This window comes from Canis aureus, chromosome 7 (genome assembly GCF_053574225.1).
Source record: "Canis aureus isolate CA01 chromosome 7, VMU_Caureus_v.1.0, whole genome shotgun sequence".
Classification (NCBI taxonomy): Eukaryota; Metazoa; Chordata; class Mammalia; order Carnivora; family Canidae; genus Canis; species Canis aureus.
The window spans coordinates 57,401,089-57,424,115 of record NC_135617.1 but is presented as its reverse complement, the minus strand read 5'-3'; the positions used below and the strand labels follow the sequence as shown (position 1 = coordinate 57,424,115).

Here is a 23,027-nt window from a genome sequence, read left to right as displayed (position 1 = left end):
TCACATGTAGCCTGGAGGTCATAGGCTATGTCACGCTGCTTGTTACTGACTTCTACTCATCCAGACACTAAATAAAAATGAGCATCCAGAGGAAACACTTGCAGACAGCTCCACATGTGCTTGATCTATGTTTATCCCCATTTCTGCCAAGCCAGCTCTCCACTCTCCCTGACCCATCCTGGTATCACCCTCCTGACTTTACATGGTTCATCAGGATGCATTCAAGGTCAAGTTTCAGGCACCAAGACCCAAGAAAGAAGAGGTGAGAAAAATCCTAGTTATTCTTCCCTCTTGCTCTCCCGGCTCCAGTCTCCTTGGAGCATGTCCAGTATAAAACCCCCAGTCTTGGGCAGCCCAGGTGGCTCAGCGGTTTAGCCACTTTCAGCCCGGGGCCTGATCCTGGAGTCCCAGGATCGAGTCCCCTGTCAGGCTTCTGCATTGAGTCTGCTTCTCCCTCTGCCTGTGTCTCTGCCTCTCTCTTATGAATAAATAAATAAAATCTTTAAAAAAAGAAAAAAACCCCAGTCTCACACTTCCCTCTCCAAAGAGCCCTTTTTGATCCTCTGAGAAGGTTTCAGTAATTAGCCAACTTTGAGTACCTTATATGAAATGCAAAAGCAAAACCAAAACCAAACCAGACCTTACTTGAGCCTTTATGTACCCTCATCTCTGTCTTATCACTCCTGAGCAGCACCTTTTGTTTTCCTAAGGAGAGGCTGTTACATGTTCTGGACTCAGGAGACTATGAATCCTAGGAGGATCCTCCTACCCGGAACTCATTTAGGCACATTCACATGAAGCATAGTGTGGGATTTCATGAGGTTTCAAGATTGTCCTAAGCTCATTTACACACCTAGATTAGGAATATAAGGACCCTAAAGAGAGAGAAGGAAAGGGTGAACATCCTTCTGTTGTGGGTCTCCTCTGACTGCCACGGGCACTGAAATTTCCTAGAATTCTCAGATTTCTCGTGACAGCCATGCTTTCTGCGGGGATGGAGGAGATGGGGAGCTTCTCTGAAACTGGCCCATTTGTTAGGAGCCTGGGGCACCAGGCAGGAGGGAAATTTATAGAGAAGGAAATCAGCAGATCAACCTCTAGACTTTTCAGAAGGCATTCAAGAGGGTAGCAGGAAGCCAGCTGAGGCTGACATGCCCCAGAACATGTACAAGAATTTCCTGCTACCATTGCTTCCACCATCTCCCTGCATAGAGCTTCAGCCCAGCCTCTTACTCTCTCCTCTCCTCTTCCTTGTAGGCTGGAACCTCTGTCCCAGGTCTTGGGAGCTACACCAAGTAGGCGAAGGTAAGTGGACTTCTGCTCCCACTGCCCAAGCAGGTAAGAAGTGGGAGGAGGCTCATGGCACTGGTTCTAGAGCCAGAGTGTTTAGATTTGAATCATTCCTCCTCCCCCTAGCTCTGTATCTTAATTTTATTGTCTATAAAATAAAGATGACCATTCCGCCTAAATCAGAGGGCCAGTGTAAGGATTTAATTCATCTGATGCACTTAACATAGCGTCTGGCACCTAGTAACACCTCACTAAATATTGTCTTTTCACCGTCAGAGAAAATGTTTTCATAGCATTCCAAGTTGAATTTTTATTTCATTCTCTGAAGAAGTGTAGCCTTGCAGAGTGGTTAGTACAATGACACTATTTGCATACTTTTTATGACAGATCACTTCCCTGGACCAAAGCTTTTGTGGACTGACCCAGGAACATAACAACCATCTGTGTGCACCATGGTTTCCACCAAGAAATATATTCAATGTCTGGAACATCAGAACAACAGATTAAATTTCAGAATGCAACCTATTCCTAGGCTGAGGGTTGGGCCCACTAATTACATTGTTAGGACTGAGATAAGGAAGGAAAGGAAGAATATGAAACAGCTACTTGCCCAATATGATGCAGGTTACTGCGCCTTTATGTATTATTTAATTCTCACAAATGTGTTGCATTTGTCCAGTAAGGATGGCTATTATTCTGGTTTTCCAGATTTGAGGTGTTTAATTGTATGTCAAAGACCTCCAGTCAGTCAGAAGACCTACTGAGGTAGGAACCCTAGTTCCTTGTCTACTGCACCACACTCCCTAAGGTAGGCTCAGCTCACCTGGATGCTTTTTCTTATTCAAAATGAGTCCTCTTTTTGTTTTGATGCCTTCAGTTCTCTGTTTAAAAGAAAATGAGAATTATTAAGGCAGAGCTTTGTAATGATTGTACTTCATAAGGCCTTATTGGATCTCCCAGATGAATTGAAATTATGGATCTAAAATCCAAGTCAGAGATAGTGGAGAGGTGGCCAGAGAAGGCTTCTCTGAGACAACTTTTGAGCACAAACCTGAAGGAGGTAGTGGAGTAAGGATCCCTGGAGAAAGAACTTTCCTGGCAAAGGGAACTGCACATGCAATGGCCTTGGGGTAAGAATATGTCCGGCATGTGAGGAGAGAGTGAGGAGGCCAGAGTAGCACAATGGAGTGGGGAAGGGGAGATGGTAGCACTTGAACTCAGAAAGTATCTCCAAGGAGGTGAGCTGTTGGATCTTTATAGGGCAACAGCTTAATTTTTACTTGAGTGGGATGGGAACCCACTGGAGAGTTCTCAAAAGAGGTGAGAGTGCTCTACTTTACTTTTTAGAAGGCTTAATCCTGCAGCCATGTTGGGAACAGACAGGCAGAGAAGCAATGAGAGCGTCTCAGGAGTTATTGAAATAACACAGGCAAGAGATACTAAAGGTGTGGATCAAGGTGGAAGCCACAGAGGTAGTGAGAAATGTTTGAATTCTGGGTGTATTTCAAAGATAAAGCAAAACAAAACAAAACAGGAGCCAATGGTTTAAATATGGATTATGGGAAGAGTCAAACGTGAAAATAAGTTTTTTTGCCCAAGCATCTGGAGAGACAATGATGCCACTTGTTGAGATGGGAAAGGAGAAGCAGGTTTGGTGAGAAAAAAAATCAGGAATTTAATTTTGGACATATTAAGTTAAGGGGTCTATTGGACACCCAGCTGGAGACACCCACGTAGGTAGTAGACAGACATATAGCTGTAGAGTTCAGGGGAGAAGGTCGAGATGCAGATGTATATTTGGGAGTCATCAGGGTGTAAAGAATACTAAAACCATGATCCTAGATGAAAGCATTGAGAGAGCGAGTGTAGTTGGGGGTGAGAGTCCAATGATTGCCTATGCCAATCTTTACGCCTTTCCTCAGTCAAAGAAATCATAAGAAGGAATGTGCTGAGCTAAACATGATCTCCAAAATGGTTTAGTCTGAGTTCCTTATTTTGCAGTTAGCTCATCTAAATTCCAAGAGATAAAACTGTCTAAGGCTATGCAGCTAATGTTGGTAACGTGGAGACAAGAACCCAAGATTTTTCATTCCAAGTCTATTAAATTATGCAGTTCCAGTTGCCAAGAGAATGATGGGTTTTCAAAGGGCAGAGGGAGAGAAGAGAGGTGGTAGAGAGGGAAAATAGGGCATATGCCAACTCACCCCCGGGAAGCCTTCCCAACCCTCAATGAGTGTGAAGAAAGAGATGAGCCAGAGCACGCGGACTTGCATCTTCAGTTGGCCTCCCTCCTTATCCTGGATTCAACGTAAACAACCAGAGTCACAGTCTGTGGCTAGACAATGGATATATCATGCAAGGCTGAGGCACAAAAACAAGTCATTCAAGCCAGAATTTAAAAATGCACACAGCGGTGGAGACTAACGAGCGGGTCAGAATCCCTGAGTGGTTGATTATTTTTCCACCTCACATGTGTAGCCTGAGATGCCATTATTTCCACTCTGGTAGCAGGAGTAGTAAGCTTCTATCTTTACAAACTGCCTAGAAAATTGCTCGAGAGCTCTCCTCTCAGTGATGAAATTTGACCAAACATAGGCTATTTTAAAATCATGCCTCGCTTAACTTTGCAAACAAATGCATTTAACATCCAGTTTTTTTTATTTTTCATGGTTTCCTTTTCATCTCCATAAAAACAAACATTAAAATAACCGAAGATCTGGGGCACCTAGGTGGCTCAGTGGTTGAGACTTTGGCTCAGGTCATCATCCTGCGGTTCTGAGATTGAGTCTCAAAACAGGCTCTTCTCCCTCTGCTTGTGTCTCTGCCTCTGTGTGTGTCTTTCATGAATAAATAAATAACATCTTTTAAAAACAAACAAACATATAAATAAATAAATAACTGAAGATCCTTAGAACCATGAATATAAGGACAGAATCAGAGTATGTAAGCATAGAAATAATAATGAACAAATCAAAAAAATTTATTTCCTTATAGTTGATGTAATTATCAACAAATTATCCTTGACTTTATGCTTATGTCAGAATAATTTAGACAAAAATCAACACATAGTCATGGTCACAAAAATCAACACAAAGTCATGGTCACATTAGCCATGTGTACCCAGGATTTTCATGTCAACAACAACAACAACAAAATCATGGTAAGTTAGAACTGTTCTTTTTTTTTTTTTTTTTATAATTTTTTTTTTTAATTTATTTATGATAGTCACAGAGAGAGAGAGAGGCAGAGACACAGGCAGAGGGAGAAGCAGGCTCCATGCACCGGGAGCCTGACGTGGGATTCGATCCCGGGTCTCCAGGATCGCGCCCTGGGCCAAAGGCAGGCGCTAAACCGCTGCGCCACCCAGGGATCCCAGAACTGTTCTGTCCAATATGGTAGCCACTGGAGCTATGTGGAAATCTAAATTTTAGTTTTAATTACAATAGAATGAAATGAAAATTTCAATTTCTCTGTCACACTAGCCACATTTCAAGTGCTCAACAACCACATGTAGCTAGTGGCTACCAATGTTAGGCAGTGTAGATGCAGAACACTTTGATTATTTTTTTGAAGATTTATTTATTACTTAGAAAGAGAGAAAGAGTGCACAGGGGGAAGGCACAGAGAAAGGAAGAGAGGAGAGGTAATCTCAAGCTGAGTGGGAATTCAGACTTGGGGCTCAATCCCACAACCCTGAGATCATGACCTGGGCCGAAATCAAGAGCCAGACACTCAACTGACTGAGCCACCCAGTTGCCCCAGAACACTCCCATTATTGCCAAAAGTTATATTAGGCACGAAATAGTATTCAGCCTTAAAATAGAAGGAAATCCTGTCACATGATAAGACATGGATAAACCTCAAGGGCATTATATTTTTTAAAAAGAAGCCAATGGGGAAAAGATCTTGTATGATTCCACTTCTATGAAGTATCTAAAGAAGTCAAGCTCACAGAAATAGAAAATAGAATGATGGTCACCAAGGGCTTGGAGAAGGGAAAACAGACACTTGTTATTTAGTAATAACAATAATAATAATAAAAAGTTTCAGTTTTGCTAGAACAGAAAGTTCCAGAGAACTGATGTACAACAATGTGAATATACTTTACATTATTGAAACTGCACACTTAAAAATGGTTAAGGCAGTACATTTTATGTTATGTGGGTTTTTTTTTTACCACAATTTCTGAAAAGTTGTATTGAATATATTGATAGAAATGAAGGTATACTTCCCTCTGGCCTCTCAACATTATTCCACATGGGAAAAGATGAAAAACTCTAATTCCCAAACTCAGTAACCCACCACTAGAATAAGTGTCCTTGGTTAGCTGCACAGAAAACACAGAGTTGGGCCCTTCCTTCCACCCCTTACCTTGTTTCCCAGATGCACTTTAACCCTCATACAAACCCTGCCATGGCTGACAGCGCTGCCTCACACTTTGCTCTAGGATCTACAAAAAAAGAAAAAAGGTGCTAGAGACAAGATAAAAATTACTACAGCCATGACCTACATGTCAGCAGAGACCCTTTCCAGGGCTTTCTAAGGAAGCATGAAAAATAAGCAAGGAAACATATACAACTTGTGTGTTTACCTTTTCCCCTCCTGGTCCTCTCCTGTCCCTACATTCCCACTTGCCAAAACTCCTTCAAAATCTACTGATTTAGCTTTGAGCAGAAGCCTGTGCTCCAGATTGTTCTTCTAGATCTTGCTTTTCAAAACTCATCTCCTCTGGGTCCTATTTCCTCTGGCCAGCTCTGTGCTGGACATTTATCCATAGAGCAGTGTTTTTCAAACATTCTGATCAGGACCCATAAAAAAGATATATATTTTATAATGTGCATATATACATACACGTATAATAAAATGTATGAGTGTGTACATCTAAATAACGCAATAGTTAAATAACAGAACAATTCTGTGAAACAGAGCTTAATTATTTCTGAGATGTGCCCTTGGATATTTCCATTTTTTATTAACTTTTTATTGAAATTCCACTTAGTTAATATTAGTTTCAGGTGTACAATATAGTGATTCAACACTTGTATGCAACACCCTGTGCTCATCACAGCAAGTGCCCTCCTTAATCCCCGTCAACTATTTCCCTCATCCCCCCCACATCCCCTCTGGTAACCATCAGTTTCTTCTCTATAGTAAAGAGTCTGTTTCTTGGTTTGTCTCTCTCTTTTTCCCCTCTGCTCATTTGTTTTATTTTTTAAATTCCACATAAGAGGGAAATCATAGGGTATTTGTGGTATTTGTCTTTCCCTGACTGACTTATTTCAGTTTAACATAATTCTTTTTTATCTCCATTTATGCCTTGCAAATGGCAAGATTTCATTCTTTTATATGGCTGAGTAATATTCTGTTGTATATATATATATAATATATAATATATATATATATCACATCTTCCTTATCCATTCATCAGTCAATGGACACTAGGGCTGGTTCCATAACTTGGCTATTGTACATAATGTTGGTATAAACATTGGGATGTATGTATCCCTTTGAATTAGTATTTTTGTATTCTTTGGATAAACACCTAGTACTGTAATTTCTGGATTGTAGGTTAGTTTTATTTTTTTAAGATTTTATTTATTTATTTTGTTTGAGAGAGAGAGAGAGAGAATGAACAGGTGGAGGGGTAGAGAGAGGGGAAGAGAATCTCAAGCAGACTCTGCACTGAGTGCAAAGCCTTTTGAAGGGCTTGATCTCACAACCCTGAGAACATGACCTGAGCTGAAATCAAGAGTTGGATGTTTACATGACTGAGTCACCCAGGAGCCCCAGGGTAGCTGTAGCTTTAACTTTTTGAGGAACCTCGTACTGTTTTCCACAGTGGCTGCACCAGTTTGCATTCCCACCAACAGTGTAAGAAAATTCCCTTTCTCCACATCCTCATCAACATCTGTTATTTCCTGTGTTGTTGATTTTAGCAGGAAAACACAGGAACATACCTCACACATTCTAACAGGTGTGAGGTGATATTATAGTTTTGATTCATTTTTCTCTGATGGTATGTGATGTTGGATATTTTCTCATGTGTGTGTGTTGGCCATCTTTTGACCATGTCATTTTCTTTTTTTCAGATTTTATTTATTTATTCTTTTTTCTTGTATGTCTGTACGTCTTTTTCTTTTTCTTTTTTTTTTTTTTTTTTAGATTTTATTTATTTATTCATGAGAGACAGAGAGAGAGGTAGAGACAGAGGTAGGCTCCCTGCAGGGAGCCTGACTCAGGACCTGATCCCAGGACTCCCGGATTACAACCTGAGCCAAAAGCAGGTGCTCAACCACTGAGCCACCCAGGCAACCCCTATCCGTATGTTTTATTTGGAAAAATGTCTATTCGACTCTTTTATTTTTTAATTGGATTCTTCATTTTGGGGGTGTTGAGTTTTGTAAGTTCTTTATATTTTTTGGATACCAACCCTTTATCAAATATATCATTTGCAAATAACTTCTTCCATTCCATAAGTTGCCTTTGAGTTTTGTTGATTGTTTCCTTCACTGTGCAGAACTTTTTTATTTTGATGAAGTCCCAATAGTTCATTTTTGTTTTATTTCCCTTACTGAAGAGACATATCTAGAAAGAAGTTGCCGTGGGTATCGTCAAAGAGGTTACTACACGTATTCTTCTCTAGGATTTTTATGGTTTCCTGTCTCACAATTAGGGTTTGAATCCATTTTGGATTTATTTTCATGTATGGTGTAAGAAAGTGGTCCAGTTTCATCGCTTTGCATGTTTTACACTTTTCCCAACACCATTTGTTGAAGAGACTTTTTCCCATTGAATATTCTTTCCTGCTTTGTCAAAGATTAATTAACCATATGGTTGTGGGTTCATTTCTGGGTTTTCTGTTCTGTTCCATTGATCTACGTATCTATTTTTGTGCCAGTACCATACTGTTTTTATCACTATAGCTTTGAGATATAACTATTTGTTTTTATTTTATTGGGTTGTGGTTTTTTTTTCTGGTTTTATTTTTTTGGTAAACTATCACATCCTACTAAATTGATTTACCAACACCTTCTTCGAGTACAGCCACATCGTAGAGGAAGCTTGTGCTCTTTCCAACACCATTCTCACTTTTTCTCTACTTCCAGGGAAAACTTTTTAATGTCAGTTCCTGACATTGAGCACTTTTTGCACCATAGTCTGTAGTGCTGAAGCTTTCAAAGAGGGCAATAGTCACTGTGCATGTGGGTATAATCTATCCTCTCCTTGTGCCAGAGCCTGCTTCCAAATGGGAGGCCTGGCTCTTATGTAGCTCTTTCTCTCAATCATTTCTCTCTGAAATATCTTTTTTCTCCATCATATTGCCCAAGCTTGAGCCTGCAAACCCAACACCAAAAGTCCCTAATGACAGCGTGGGCATTATGAGGAAATTCTCTTATACTCTTGGCCTCTTTATCCCCTCTTCCTCCCATGTGGAGGGTGTATTCTGGGCTGTCTCCTTGGACTTGCTAGAAATGGTAAATTGTCACTTACAGTCAGAGTTTCAGACCAGTGATTCCTGCTCTGTAGGCCAATCATGAATAGCTGGACTATTAAAAGGAAGGAGGAGGAGAGGGTAGGGAAGGAAGACCAGAGGAAGAAAAGAAAATATTTGGAAGCTCATTAGAAAACATAGATGCCCTTATCCCCCTTAAACCCTACTCAATCCTAGGCCAAACCCAGCCATGTGCATAATTAAATCAACCAAAGGATGCTGACCTCTATGCAGGTTTAAGAGTTGTTATTCTAGCCTGGTTCTGGGATAGGGAACAGGAGTGCAGCACTAAAGCCAAGCCTGTGATTTGAGTTCTACTTTGGGGTTTGGGACCAAAGCTCAAACTAACCAAAGGGTTTTCTGTGCTTCCTTGGTGTATACTTCTGGGATAAGGTTGGAAGACTGAATTTCAAATAAATAATGACTAATATTTTTAGTGTTCAGTATGAGACACACAATATTTGATACACTATTGATCATCCAGAATTATTCTGATGATCAGAACAACATCAGAATTTCAGTTGTTTTTCTGAAATTCAAATTTAACCGGGCATCCTCTATTTGACAGCTAGTCAAAGGTGGGAAAATAGAATTTCAAGGTGCACAGGACCCAAGCACTGTGGCTAGATTGCCCAGGGCTTGGGTACCAGCTTTGACTTGATAAATGTCAAACTGAGGCTTTCATACCTCAGTTTACTGATCTATCATGTGGAGGAAATCGTATTAATTCAGAGATTCTTAGGAGATTTGAATGCATTATTGCATGTAAAGTACATCAAACAGTGCTTGGCAGGTGGTAAGCCTCAATTATGGTCAGCAATTAATATTAGCATTACTAATATTTTAATTTCATCACCTGTGTTTATAGTTACTTGTTGAATTGTGTCAGAATTTGACTTCAATTGTGAGTCAGATTAACTTACCAAGTAAAAGGTGCTCCCAAGTCAATGGCCACCACTATGTAAAGAGAAGGATGGATCCCAGCCTCAAAATGATAAAAAATATTTTTTTACAGTAACTGAATTATCTGACTCAAAAGAGAGTCCTCGACAGTGTGCGTGTCAGAAATACTGTGTCTGTGTGTGTGTGTCTGTCTGTGTGTCTTGGGTAATCTGAAATCCCACTTAACTTTGCTTTTACTAAATGTGACCCCCATGGTATTTTCAGCACTTCCTTTCCAAGCTGAAAGGGTCCTGATTATTTTTTTTTAAGATTGTATTTATTTATTCATGAAGGACACAGAGAAAGAGCCAGAGACATTACAGAAGGAGAAGCAGACTCCTCAAGGGGAACCCAATGAGGGACTAGATCCCAGGACCCTGGGATCATGTCCTGAGTCAAAGGCAGATGCTCAACCACTGAGCCACCCAGGTGTCCCCAAAGTCCTGATTATTAAAAAATTCTCAGAATCTGTGTACTCCTGCCACAGACAAGGAGCTGTTGTTGACATCAAAGTACGTGTGTTTACATCACTCGCTGGGCAGCAGCTGGGGACTGCTGATGCCTGACCCACAGCTGTGTTGGCACCAGCTGCAGTGGGAAGGCTTGACCATGGTAGAACCTCCCTCACTTCCTTGAATTCATTCAAGTGAATTCATTCCTGATAATCCTTGTCCTTCAATCTGCAGAGAACAATCATTAGGTTTCACTACTACGCCTCTGGAGAATGTTGTCCATTGTCTCTCCATTCTTCCAGTTATGTCTTTATGGGTCCCAAATATTATTTATTTATGTCAACACTTGTCACCTTATCAACAGTGGTGCTGAGTTGGAACTGCTCATACCTACACTTCCCAGCGTTTTTAGCAATATTCTAATCTTAGGCACTGTTGAACACTTGGGTTGCTCTCCTGGCACCAATATTTATGGGATTGTTTCTTCCTCTATAAATAGAAGAATTCCCAGTAGAGATGTCCCCCTCTTCTCTGTCCTGGATTCACATGGGCACACGTGCATACCACACACACACACACACACACACACACGTGCATGCACACACTAATTGAAACAGCAGATCTCCAGCTAACATCTGAAGGACATCATAACTCAAATAGAACTGATTGTTTTATAGGCAGAAGACCTGTAAAACCTTGGTTTTATTTCATCTTTCATTTTATAGCTTTTTGGTAACATTTTCATTGTGATATGTCTTTGTGGAGGAAGCCTTAGGCCTTTTGCCTTTGAGATGGGTTTCTTTGTACTCCTTTAAGTAGGCAGTTATAGTAGAAGTCAGGTAAAAAAGGTAGGTAGGGACAAAGAAGACAACCAATTCACATCTGGAAAAGTGTTGAGAAATTTGGTGAATCTTGAGCTAGACAAATTTCTTCTGGAAGCACTACAATTTAAAGTTATTTAAAATCTCAGTGAGCATCTGCATAGATATGTGTGCACAGTACAATTTTAAGCACATATTTTACATTTTAGCATATTTTTAGTATGCTTCTGTTGTATAAACATAATGGAAAAGAGCTAGATGAACAGAATCTAACCCCAGGTTTGTCTCTGATCTGTCAGAACCTGTGGAAGCTAAAGAAAAAAAAAAAACAGAACATGCTGGAACTGTTTCTTCCTCTATAAAATAAGCAATAGGGGAGTATGAGCCCAGAGCCATTCACATTCAAAGTCTATTGTTATATGCCCATTTGTCAGTTTCTCTTTGGACATTATTTATTTAATTATTCTCTCCTATAGTGTCTGTCAATCATCAAGCTAAGTGGGGAAAGATTAAAATTTTTTACTGGGCTTTATACTTGTTTTCTCCTCCAACCGGTTATTAAAATTCTGGAATATGTGTTGAGATAGGCTGGGAACCTACTAAGAATGAAGTCCTTGGGTTGAGAACAAAGGTGTGATTTTTGAGAATTCTAGAATTATAAAGCTGAGAGAGACAAAAGGAACGACTTAGCTCAGTCATTCCTTCCCCAGAATGCTTTACCCATCTGCTAAACTCTAATTTGTTCAACCACTGGATATTGAGAGCCTCCAATTTTCTGGGCACTGTACCAGACACCAGCGGTTCACAGCATAGCTGGGCAAGGCATTCATACACTCTAGCTCCCGTAGTTTTGGGAAACTCCAAAAGCAGTGATCCAGCCCTACTTTTGAAAACAACTGCTGGGTGGCTGGGGTCTCTTTGTTTCTTGTTTAAATCCTGCACCGTTTCCTTGAATGGATCTCCCTTCAGAGCCCAGTTCATGACCCTACCTCCTTGTGGGATCCTTTTAGATCCCAAAATCAAGAAATCTATTTTTTACAAGTGTGGGTGTCCTCTCCCACTCGTGGGAACTTTGGCTACAGAGCATTTCTCATATTGCTGGTGCTGTCAGCCTAGCATGGCTGCGTGCTCCCCACTAACAAAGATCTGGACTTTTTAAAGCTTTTCTGTCTGTACTTTGTATCTCAACAAAGACACAGGATGATCTGTTGTTCTTAGCTCATCACCCAATACTTCTTCCGATGTCCTAGTAGAGTACATTTCCCACAGACAAGTCCAGCTCAATCCCGTTGCAAGAGCCTGATGGCCAGCCTCGGGAGTTGGCTCTCTTCCAACCCCTTGTAACTAAAGATTTTCTCCTGTCATTCATGGGTCAGTAGAGCCAATATTAGCACCAAGCCCTTAGAGGACGATTAATGGCATTCCAGAGAAGGTGCCAAGCTGTTTCTTCCAGCCAAGCCTTCAGCTCAGCGATAGGGACCCAGCCTTCCTGGAATCCCCAGGTCAGATTTATTTCCCATCTTCCTCACAATACTCTGCTTACTTAGCGGGTAAAACCCATGGAATTTAAACTTCCTCTTAGATTGTTCCATTGAAAAAGTACTTGAACAGCACTTAAGGGAGGTGATGGTTACATAATAAGAAATAAGTATAATTCTTTGTCATTTACTAAATGCTTTTGTATGTATAGATTTGGTTATTTTGGCAATCTTACAAGTAAAGTGGGGATTATTTTCATTACATACTTGCAGAAAATGAGAAGGATAGGCCTATATTCTAAATAAAAATAATTTATCAACCTTTTCTCTAAATTTCTCTCCCCAAAGAATTTAATATTTCTCTTGGACTCTGAGCCAATGCATGTTATTGTTTGGGATATGATTTTAATAAGGTCCTGATTGTTAATTTGATCTCCATCTGAGTTTCTTACAAATAAGCTTGCTTTGTTCAGAAAAAAGAAGAATATACTTTTCAAAGCTATCCTCCTAGCAATGTGAGTGTCATCAGTGTCCAAGGATGAAAACACACTTTAGTAGGCCCATTGGAAAGAACCAGAAAACAGGCTTTGTGGCATCTTCTTATGTGAATGATCAGATTAAAGATGCTACAAGCTCTTCTTGGATACCTTTGTAAAGAAATGTAAAATGAATATCCAACTTTCATTCAGAGCTTAAACTGATAAATCTTAACTATTTCAAGTATACTAAAAACATTCTTTCTTTGTTTCCCTATGCCTATTAACCGTATTTTCATAATAATCTCCTAATGAGTAAAAGCAAGTTCCAAAAACATTCCCCAAATGATTCTTCTAGAAATAGAACCAGTTTCCTGGCATTCCACCTATCCTATAAATATTATGTTAGTCCATACTCAAAAACCTCCCAGGCCCCATACTAGATTCAGATAAAAAGTACACACACTATTGTGGCAGATTCGTCATCTGGACTCCTACAATCTGCCCTCAAACATTCCTTCTATCAAGCTTTGTCTTGTGCATCCTTAATTCTGGACAAACTGAGATTTTTTTCCAGGTTCAAGTGCTGCTTCAAAAGGTCTATGCATTTTGAACTTCAATCAAAGTAACCAAATGCCCTCTCCATTTGTCCCCATCTACACACCCCAGTGAGGTGTAGGAATGCTAATTTCATCACCATGTTCCCAGCATCTTTTTTAAAATGTTTGCCAAATTGATAGGCAAAATTTTTGTCTAATTGTTTTATCTTCCATGTCTTTGGTTTTTTATCATTAAGACTAAGCCTTATTTTTGTCAGATGTTTATTAGCCATTTGTTTTGTTTGTTTTTCTGGCTTGACTTTTTAAGTCATTGTTCAAAGTTTTTCTGTTGGGTTGTTTACTTTTTCTTAAGAACTGCTTCTTTGGAACTTTTGTATAACATGAATATTAGCTCTTTGTCACTTCTGTTACAAATATTTGTTCATTTGTCTTTGGTTTTTTAACTTTTCATGTTCTGCACAAGAGCTCAAAGTGTTCATGAAATCACATCTGTCATTCTTTTTCCAGTATGTATTTTAAACTAGGAGTCATGCATAAAAAATTTTTTTATAAAAAAAATATTTTTATACAGACACCTGGGTGGTTCCCCAGTTGAACATCTGCCTTGGGCCCAGTGTATGATCATGGGGACCCAGGATCGAGTCCCATGTTGGGCTCCCTCTGCCTGTGTCTCGGCCTCTCTGTGTGTGTGTGTCTTTCATGAATAAATAAGTAAAATCTTTTTAAAATTTTTTTTAATAAAATGACTGTAAAAATATTCTTATATATTTTCTTCTAAACCTTCTTTAATTTTAATTTTACATTTAAACTTTTAATCCTTTTGGAGTTACTTTAGATTTTGGTATGAAACCAGTGTTTACTTTCATTTTCCTCCAAATGAACAGTTATCCCAACTACATATCTTGACCAAACCATTCTTTAGCAAGATAGCTCAGTAATTCTTTATCAGTTTTAAAGGCCACCTTCGTCATATAATAAAATTCTGACTTAAATATTTGCAAATTTTACTGCTGTGTCTTTTCTTCCACTGCTTAGTGGTTAATTAGTATTTTGGTCAATAACATGGTAGAGTGTTATATGCCCAAGAAATATATCATTAAGTTTCTTATGAGAAACAATTAGCCTAATTTTCTAAGGGATTAAGCATAGGGAAGTCTTCAAGCAAAATTGTGCTAAACTACAAACACAAGTGTGCAGGGTTTTCATGGAAAATATAATCTGCTTATACAAAGTCTCTTTACCCAAAACTTCGCAGGTGTGAATCTGTTCCATTGTGACAAGCTACCTAATACCACAAATTTATAGTAAATGCCTGCTTATCCCTAAACAATAAAGGAACTTTTACAATCAGTTTTTTTATGTTATCTTACAATAAAAAAGCAAATAAGGAAATTCTCTTAGACTTTATATTAAAAGACTTTATTTAAAACAAAATGAAAATCTAGAGTTTCCAAAGTCTGTGGACCTCAGAAATTAAAAATGGACATTTGCACTGAGGACCCAGAGGGGGGCCCAATAACCCCCCATCAACAAGATTTAACTACCGTTTGCACAGTTTGAGGGCTACATGCCTCACTGCTGTTCTCCTCTTTACATATTATTTATTCAACTGACTGCCTGCAGGGAATTTATGACAACTCTCTGAAATACCAGGGCACTTTCACACTTATTAATTCTTACGGATTTTCATTCTCGACATCTTAGAATTCCAGGTTTCCACCTGCCATTGAACAGGAGCCTCTGAGATTTTCAGTGGCTTTCAGAGGAGGGGTATGGTAGGAAGGCCTCCATTCTCCAAGGGTTTGTTCCTACAGTTGTGGATTTCCTCAAGGCTGGAACCAGCTGGGCATGTGAGAGGATATATGCCAGGCCATGTAGACCTTTTGCACCATCCCTCCAAATTTCTAGATTATTTTCACAGCTATGAAGACTGGGTATCTATTCCCTCTTGAACTGTGGAGACCCTGACATCCTGTGATCACTTCCTTGCCTACACACAACTCAAACTCCTCGATGTGTTTGGGAACTGTGTTTCCCCTTTTCTGTAACTATGGGTATTTCCTGCCTAAGAACTTAGAGAGAGAACAAGGTAGAATATTGTTAACGTTGCAAATACATGTTTGGATTGGGTGGAACATGGTTTTGTAAGCAAAACTGAGAATTCAGTGACACTGCCCCAGGAATACTACTTCTCCACCTTCTGCATTCTTCACCTTCATAACATCCCTACCACTGGTGACACCTTTTAATACCCAGGACCCTCTTGCTGCTTCCAGCTTGCCCTGGCTCTGAATCAAAGTGCTAACATCAGTCACTTACACCCCAGTTTAAATGAACGAGTTCATTTATTTTTTTCTAGGAGAATATTTGCATTCCTTTAATTGTGGAATGAATGACATCAAAGTGCATATGGATGCAAAGTATCTTCAGCACAACAAGAGATAAATCCTGTAATGGGAACCCTATCCCTACTTGAAAAAACAATTAAAGAAATTTACTCTCTTTTTAGAGAAGTAGGACATGCATACCTATGAGGCATGTCAGCAACAGTTTCCATCAATTTGTGGCCGTGCACAAAATAGAAGGATTTGCAAGTCAACCTGAGAAGCCTCAACATGCCTACATTTATTTTAAATCTTAATTTAAATCTTATTTTAAATCTTGACGCTGGTCCCTACCATTCTGCAAATTAAGTAACCAGAGCATGAAAAGCTAAATAATGTGCTCAAAGTTACAATAATTGCTAATAGTTGAATAAAGTAGTATGCTTGTGGCCGTTTTTGTGAGACTGTTTTGAATTTTGGTTATGGTTGGATAATTAGCAGTGGCTCTATTACAGAAAAAAAGAACATAAAAGGCTGTATTAATCTTCAAATAAATTATAGAACATATGTTTATCTATTTTTATTATTGTTTTTCTATCTGTAATTTTTCACCTATGTGTATTACTATCAGGATTAGGAAAAGCCACAGACATCATTTCTCCACACCTCTGCATTCTGACCTTCTTTCTATACTTTCTTCAGTAATTTCCCATCATCTAGTATATCAGGTTTACATAAATAAATTTATCTTAAAAAAAAAGAGGGGGGGATCCCTGGGTGGCGCAGCGGTTTGGCGCCTGCCTTTGGCCCAGGGCGCGATCCTGGAGACCCAGGATCGAAGCCCACATCGGGCTCCCGGTGCATGGAGCCTGCTTCTCCCTCTGCCTATGTCTCTGCCTCTCTCTCTCTCTCTCTCTCTCTATCATAAATAAATTAAAATTAAAAAAAAAAAGAGGGGCACCTGGGTGGTTCAGTGGTTGAGTGTCTGCCTTTGGCTCAGGTCATGATCCTGGGGTACTGGGATCGAGTCCCTCATCAGGCTCTTTGCACGGAGCCTGCTTCTCCCTCTGCCAATGTCTGCATTTTTCTCTGTGTCTCTCATGAATAAATAAATAAAATGTTTTTTAAACAAGAAGAAAGAAAAGAAAAAGAAAAATTGCTGATTTTCAAGGCCTGTCAGTCAGAAAATACAGTGTATGGCTTTATATTTATTAAGGGAAAGGAGCAGGAGAATGATAATATGGATGAATTTTTGGATTTTTCCTAGTTCAAGGAAGGAACTAAGTTGGGAAGTACTTTCCAGATTTATGCTGGTTCAGGCAAAGCTTATTATGAATTCATCTTAAAGTGAAAATACACTTAATCTGCTCAAGCATCTTTTTATTTTAAGAGATGGCTCAAGTTAATGTATTACTGACCAGGGGAAGTCATGAAACTGATATTTTTAACAAGTATCCATGGTGGCGCCTTCTTTATTCCAGTCCATCTACTTCCCAGGCACACCTGAAAAATAATGGATACTGTGTTCTAATCTCTTGTAGAGAGAAGTGTGTGTACAGTGTCAGAAAACCTGGAGTCTGTGAATCAGCAACTCACCTCAATTTACACAGTCACCAAGAAGATGAACTCTCTTGTCTCCGCTCATTGCTTTTTCCATCCTCTATTCATTTATTTAGCCTTCTTCAGGAAATGGGATTTTGAAATCAGAGTTTTCCCCACAGTGGAAGGGAGAATATCTCAGATGAACCAACCGTACTGGTGATACTAGACACATTCTAAGGAATCAAATGACAGCCATTGGGCTTACCTGGTGATTCCTCTCTTTCACAGCCTTTGGGAGCTTTCCTCCAGTGTATTTGTGGTTCAGTCACTTCTTAATGCTCTTCGGAAAGACATCGTTCATATCTGAACAGCAGCTCACCGGCATTCACACGGGCCCACTGATACATAAGGAACTCCAGGTGCATGTTGCTGCCCTTGTATGCAGACAAGCCCAAGACACACCCCCTTCAAGAAGGAAAAAAGAAATACTTTTCTGCTGACTCCCTCCCACTTGGAGTGAATACCAGGCCTGGTAAGAGGAAGGAGCTCTGAGACCAAGACCTAATGATTTTGCAGCAAACACAGACAGATTTCTGAAACCACAAAAGGAAAATGGAAGAAAAATGCTCTAGGGGAATGCGGAACACTTCTGTCCTAGATCAGTCTGCTAGCAAATGCCACTCTATCAAGCTTTCATGTCCAGCCTCAGGACAACCCGGGTCATACCCCATAAAGCAAAAGGAATGCAATCCTTCATGTATCATTCCAATTGGGGCAGGTGGGTAATTCCAATGGAGTGAAGGTAGGAGTCCATGTTATTTTTCCATTGCTGACTTTCTCACTCAAAGCCGAAGAGCCAACTTAGCCCTTTCCCAGACAAAGGAACCGCAGACCTGCTGGTGGGATAATATGGAATGGAGGCTGGTGAAACAGAACAACAGTGTACATGCTGAAGGTGAATGCTTTCTGTATATTCTTTGCTCTTAGAAAACCTAGAACTAAATCTGATTTTTAACTTTTTAAATAAATGTTTCTTTCCTTCCTAAGGATCCAACAGATTTGAAAACTAGCATTATCTTTATTACAAATGACTTTGAGGTGGCCTTAAGCCACTCCCTATTTTGCAAATGACTTGAAGTGGCTCATAAGGCTAGTGCATCAAAAAAAAATGATATTAAAATAGAAATAGAAATAAGGGAGCACAAACTATGAAATTTCTATATAAATTACACAAACTATAAAAAGGGAAGTTATAAAAGTAGAGTGGCAATTAAGAAAAAGAATGCAAACAAAAACCTATGCAGCGTCCACATGATTTTATAAATCTGAAACTTCATTTTAGGAGCAGAGCTTCCTAGCATTCAAAAAAAAAGGGGGGGAAGCTAATCGGGTATATTGTTCTTATCACAAAAGAGGAAGCATTCAAGTTCTGAGGAAGGAGAAAATGGTCTTCAGAGCACTAAATTCTGATAGAAATATATTTTTTTTAGAAAGAACAATATCCCTAAGACTTTTAGGGCCAAGAAGACCCAAACACAATGTGACCCTCTCATTTCCAACACCAAGTGAACCACATGGTCTGTAGCACAATTCTACATGGTCAAGTCTCAATCTGGTCCAGTAGAAAAGTTGTGCAAAGGACAAAGCCTGCTTGACAATCCCTAATTGCTCAAAGGCATCAACCATTCCTCTTTGTCTCCCATGAGCCCAGGAAGAATAGAACTGATCTCATAATTCAATCAAATCAATTTCATTCTCCTCTGTGCCCTTTTGCCTGTTTTCCTGATCCACCAACCAAATACAGAGAGTCAAGAGCTTCCAGAAGGACTTCATTCAGTTGATCTAGTCCTGAAGTACTAGGACTAGATGCTCTCTTTTCAGTTTGGTGCTGCCCTTTTCCTGTTATCTCTATTAAAATGCAAGTGCCTATAGGAGCATAAAAGTCACTAATTCCTTAGTGGGAATATGTTCATAAAATGGAACCAATAATCTGCCAATCACTTAGGGAGAAAAGTGGCTGTGGAATTGGAACGGGAAAAAGGGAACGAGTAAGGCAGACAAAATGGCTAATCAATGTGGAGCTTAATGTGGGGGGGGTCTTGAAGCTCACAAAGAAGCTCTGTTACTGACATCCAGCTCATTGTGTTGCAAAGCCTAGCAACCTCCCAGGGGCTGGCATATGGCCCTAGGACCCAAAGAGATTCCTATAGTTTCTTATTAGACCAAAAACATTTTAGCAGATAGTAGTAAATTAGGCAACCAATAGACATTAATAATTTCTTGAGCATATTGGTTTGAGGGAAAAATCTGAATCCAAACAAATGAATATATGTAAGAGTTTGTTCATTCCATATTTAATGGAAGGAGATCATAGTATGCCCAATATTTCGTTGTTTCACCAACAGGGTGTGCTTTTGAATTACTGATGACTCACTGGTAAGCCACTTACTCAGCCCTTCTATTTTCCTCCTAATGATCTACCAAGACATGAGACTCTGAACTCCTCAATACTTCCTGGTTAGGTTATGGAGCTCCTCAGTCCCTGCAGAAGATGGGAAGCAAAAGAAAACAGCATGGGTTTTGAGCCCTGTGGTGGCATTGTGACATAGCATTGTCCTGAGCCCAGGAAGAGCTATGTGTGAAGGCAGAGTTGATGAAGGCCTTGCTCCTCTGGTATACAATTGTAATTCTCCTGCTACTACAAAACCTCACAAATGCTCACCTGTGGAGCAGAAGCAAGGTGCTCACCTGAGCACACAAAGGCAGCTAAACAAATGTGTTTTGGTCCATCTCGGTCTACTTTACATCTCTTCTCTGGTAATCATAACCACAGAGCTTCCTTGACTAGGTAGGCTGGGCCCAGCATCCTAGAGAGAACAAGGAGGAAGATCAGAGGCTGAGGAAGCACTTGCAGACCTGTTGTGTCACTTGTTTGCTTGTGCTGGTTTTCTGAATGGTCTGATGGCTTTGGTTTCTCAGCAAGAGTAGAGTCACAGGAATAAACAGCAACAAACCTGAGGCCCTGGAGAAAGGCACTAGCAAACAGAATCACTCATTTGGTTGGAACTTGTTTTCTAAATCTTACCTCATCTTATCACTGGGTGGGTGGAGATATCTGAATGAGGTCAGCAGGTGAACCTGGAGAAGACTCTGGAGGACAGTGTGTATCCATCAGGGATGCTAGGCATTCTTTGCCCTTGGTCTTAGAGAAACTAATCCACAGGCTGCAAACACAATTGGTTGCCTTGAATGATATGGTGACTCTGTGAGATTGGTCCTGAGCTGTTTCAGGTGGCTTCATTCCATATTGTGAAATGACTCAATGCAGTAAGAAATATTTCATGGGTGCCTGGGTAGCTCAGTCAGTTGAGTGTCCAATTCTTGATTTCAGCTCAGGTCATGATCTTGGAGTCAAGGGATTGAGCCCCACATCAGGCTCTGTACTCAGCATAGTCTGCTTGTCTCTCTCCCTCTGCTCTTCCACCTGCCCCCACTCACACTCACTCATTCTCTCTCAAATATATAATTAAATAAATAAAATCTAAAAAAAATTATTTCAAGCGTGTGTGCCTGGGTGGCTCAGGTCATCATCCCAGGCTCCTGGGATGGAGGCCCACATCAGGCTCCCTGCTCGGCAGGGAGCTTCTCTTTCTCCCACTGCTCCCCACCCCGGGTCATGCTCTTTCTCTCTTGCTCTCGTTCTCAAATAAATAAATAAAATCTTTACAAAAAAATAATTCACATTATGGGGCACCTGGATGGCTCAGTCAATTAAGCATCCAACTCTGATTTCAGCTCAGGTCATGATCTCAGGGTCGTGAGAGCAAGCCTTGCGTTAGGCTCCACACCCAGTATGGAGACTCTTAAGCAGTCTCTCACTCTCTCCCTCTGCTCACTTGCTCTCTTTCTCTCTCTCTCCCCCCAAAAAAAGAAAAAAGAAAAAGAAATATTTCAGGTATATTTCAGGTCCCTGAAAGGAACAGTAGACAGAAAGGTTGAGTGTAAAATGTAAATTATAGGGCAGCCTATAGCTCAGTGGTTTAATGCTGCCTTGGACCCAAGGCATGATCCTGGAGACCCAGGATCGAGTCCCATGTTGGGCTTCCCTGCATGGAACCTGCTTCTCCCTCTGCCTGTGTCTCTGTCTCTCATGAGTAAATAAATAAAATCTTTTAAAAAAATGTAAATTATAGTGAGGAAGTTTTCCTAACTAATACGATAAGATTTTATCAAAACAGATATAGTCTCTTAACACACTCAGAACTAGGACTTAAAGAGAAGTGGGCAGGGAATTATTAAGCGAATTGAGGATAAAGCTTAGTTGAAGGGACTTATCAGAAACTCTTGGGGGTGGCATTTAATAATTATTGTAATGCTAATGAGCCTTAAAATAAAGTACATTCAAATAAACAGAAAGTTCACAAAACAGTAGGAAATCTTTTCCCATTGGTATCAGAGACAAGTGTAACAATCTACACACATGAACTCTGGCCCAGGGAGAAAACCAGAGAAGCTATCAGTGATCAAGCACATAGTAACAGCTCACATTTCCTAAGTACTTACTATGTTCCAAGTACTGTTCTGAGTGGTGTCCATGAGCTTTATGTTCCCAGCAGCCTGTGAGGCATTACCACTATCATCCCCACTTCACAGGTGAGGAAATGGAGGTACGCTCCGAGGTATACTCCGCTACTTCTAAAGACAGATGAGAAATGCAATTATTATAGATATTTAATATATATCGCATATGTCTATAGATATCTATAAGAAGAGTATTCAATTCTTCCAAAATAACCAAAGAAAAGTGAAAGGCAACATGATGTCTCAGCTGTTAATGAGGCATAGCATTCTTACCATCCAGACCTTTCACAGTAAACTGAAGAGGCACCAAAGCCCTTCAGAATCCACATTTCCATTTCATTCAGGGAGGAAGCTTCAAGTTTTCACTAAAATCCAAGGCTCTGGGCAAGTTTAGCAGGGCCAGACAAAATTCCCCCATTGGCTTTCGGCAGTTCAGAGTGTACAGTATTTGAAGGCCAGAGCTAACACCGAGAAAGAAAGCTATGGACTATAAAAGCAGTAAACTTTGTTTTTTTTCACTCTGCATTAAGAGAATTATACAGCATCAAGCATCCTCCTCTCTAAGCTTCCAGGGGTGGCAGGGAAAGCACACATCTCCCTGCACTCACAGGATGTGGAAAAACATGCAGGTCAGGGCAGCCTCAGTGAAGCTCAATCTGATACAGTTTACAAGAATCCTGCTTTTACTCTGCAGGTTCTGGAATCCCAGACCCTTAACAGTAAGATGCATTTCCCCATTGTCCTATAACAGCAGAAAAAAGAAACACAAACAAGGCTCCAGTACACTCAAGGGTCTGCTGGATTAGAGGCTAAAACCCGAAGGACTGTCACTTAGTCCCCCAGAGAAAAATTCCTGTGGGTGAGAAGCTCTCCCAGGACAAAATAAATCTGATTCTGTGCCTGGACATTTTTGCTTTGACGTTGTGGCTGTACTCAACTTCCTCATGAGGACAAACATCTGAAGATGTGGCCTGAGATTAAGACATTCTTTTTTGCGCAAGTGTTGTTTCTGTTTAGCAAACCGCCAATTGACCCCAGGGCTTCAGAATGTCCTTTAAGCAAAGGGAGA

The 23,027-nt window shown here is 40.1% G+C and overlaps 1 protein-coding gene across 11 annotated transcripts in view; it reads right to left on the bottom strand.

Moving 5' to 3' along the window:
* Positions 1–23,027, bottom strand: part of ADGRF1 (adhesion G protein-coupled receptor F1) — a 90,713-nt gene that overhangs the window by 34,008 nt on the left and 33,678 nt on the right. For 5 of the 11 annotated variants that reach the window (XR_013383423.1, XR_013383416.1, XM_077903750.1 and 2 more), the window contains exons 3-10: positions 21,941–22,072; positions 20,100–20,244; positions 17,643–17,842; positions 17,432–17,515; positions 17,254–17,338; positions 5,662–5,740; positions 3,495–3,587; positions 2,114–2,171 (exon numbers count right to left, since the gene is read on the bottom strand). Coding sequence is in view for 3 of the 11 variants with exons in the window: in XM_077903750.1 (XP_077759876.1) it covers positions 2,114–2,171; positions 3,495–3,587; positions 5,662–5,691 (181 nt within the window). In the remaining 8 variants the exon portion in view is untranslated. Of the gene's footprint in view, positions 1–2,113; positions 2,172–3,494; positions 3,588–5,661; positions 5,741–17,253; positions 17,339–17,431; positions 17,516–17,642; positions 18,473–20,099; positions 20,245–21,940; positions 22,073–23,027 lie in introns of those variants that run through there. The other 6 variants (XR_013383418.1, XR_013383421.1, XR_013383419.1 and 3 more) reach the window with 6 other exon arrangements.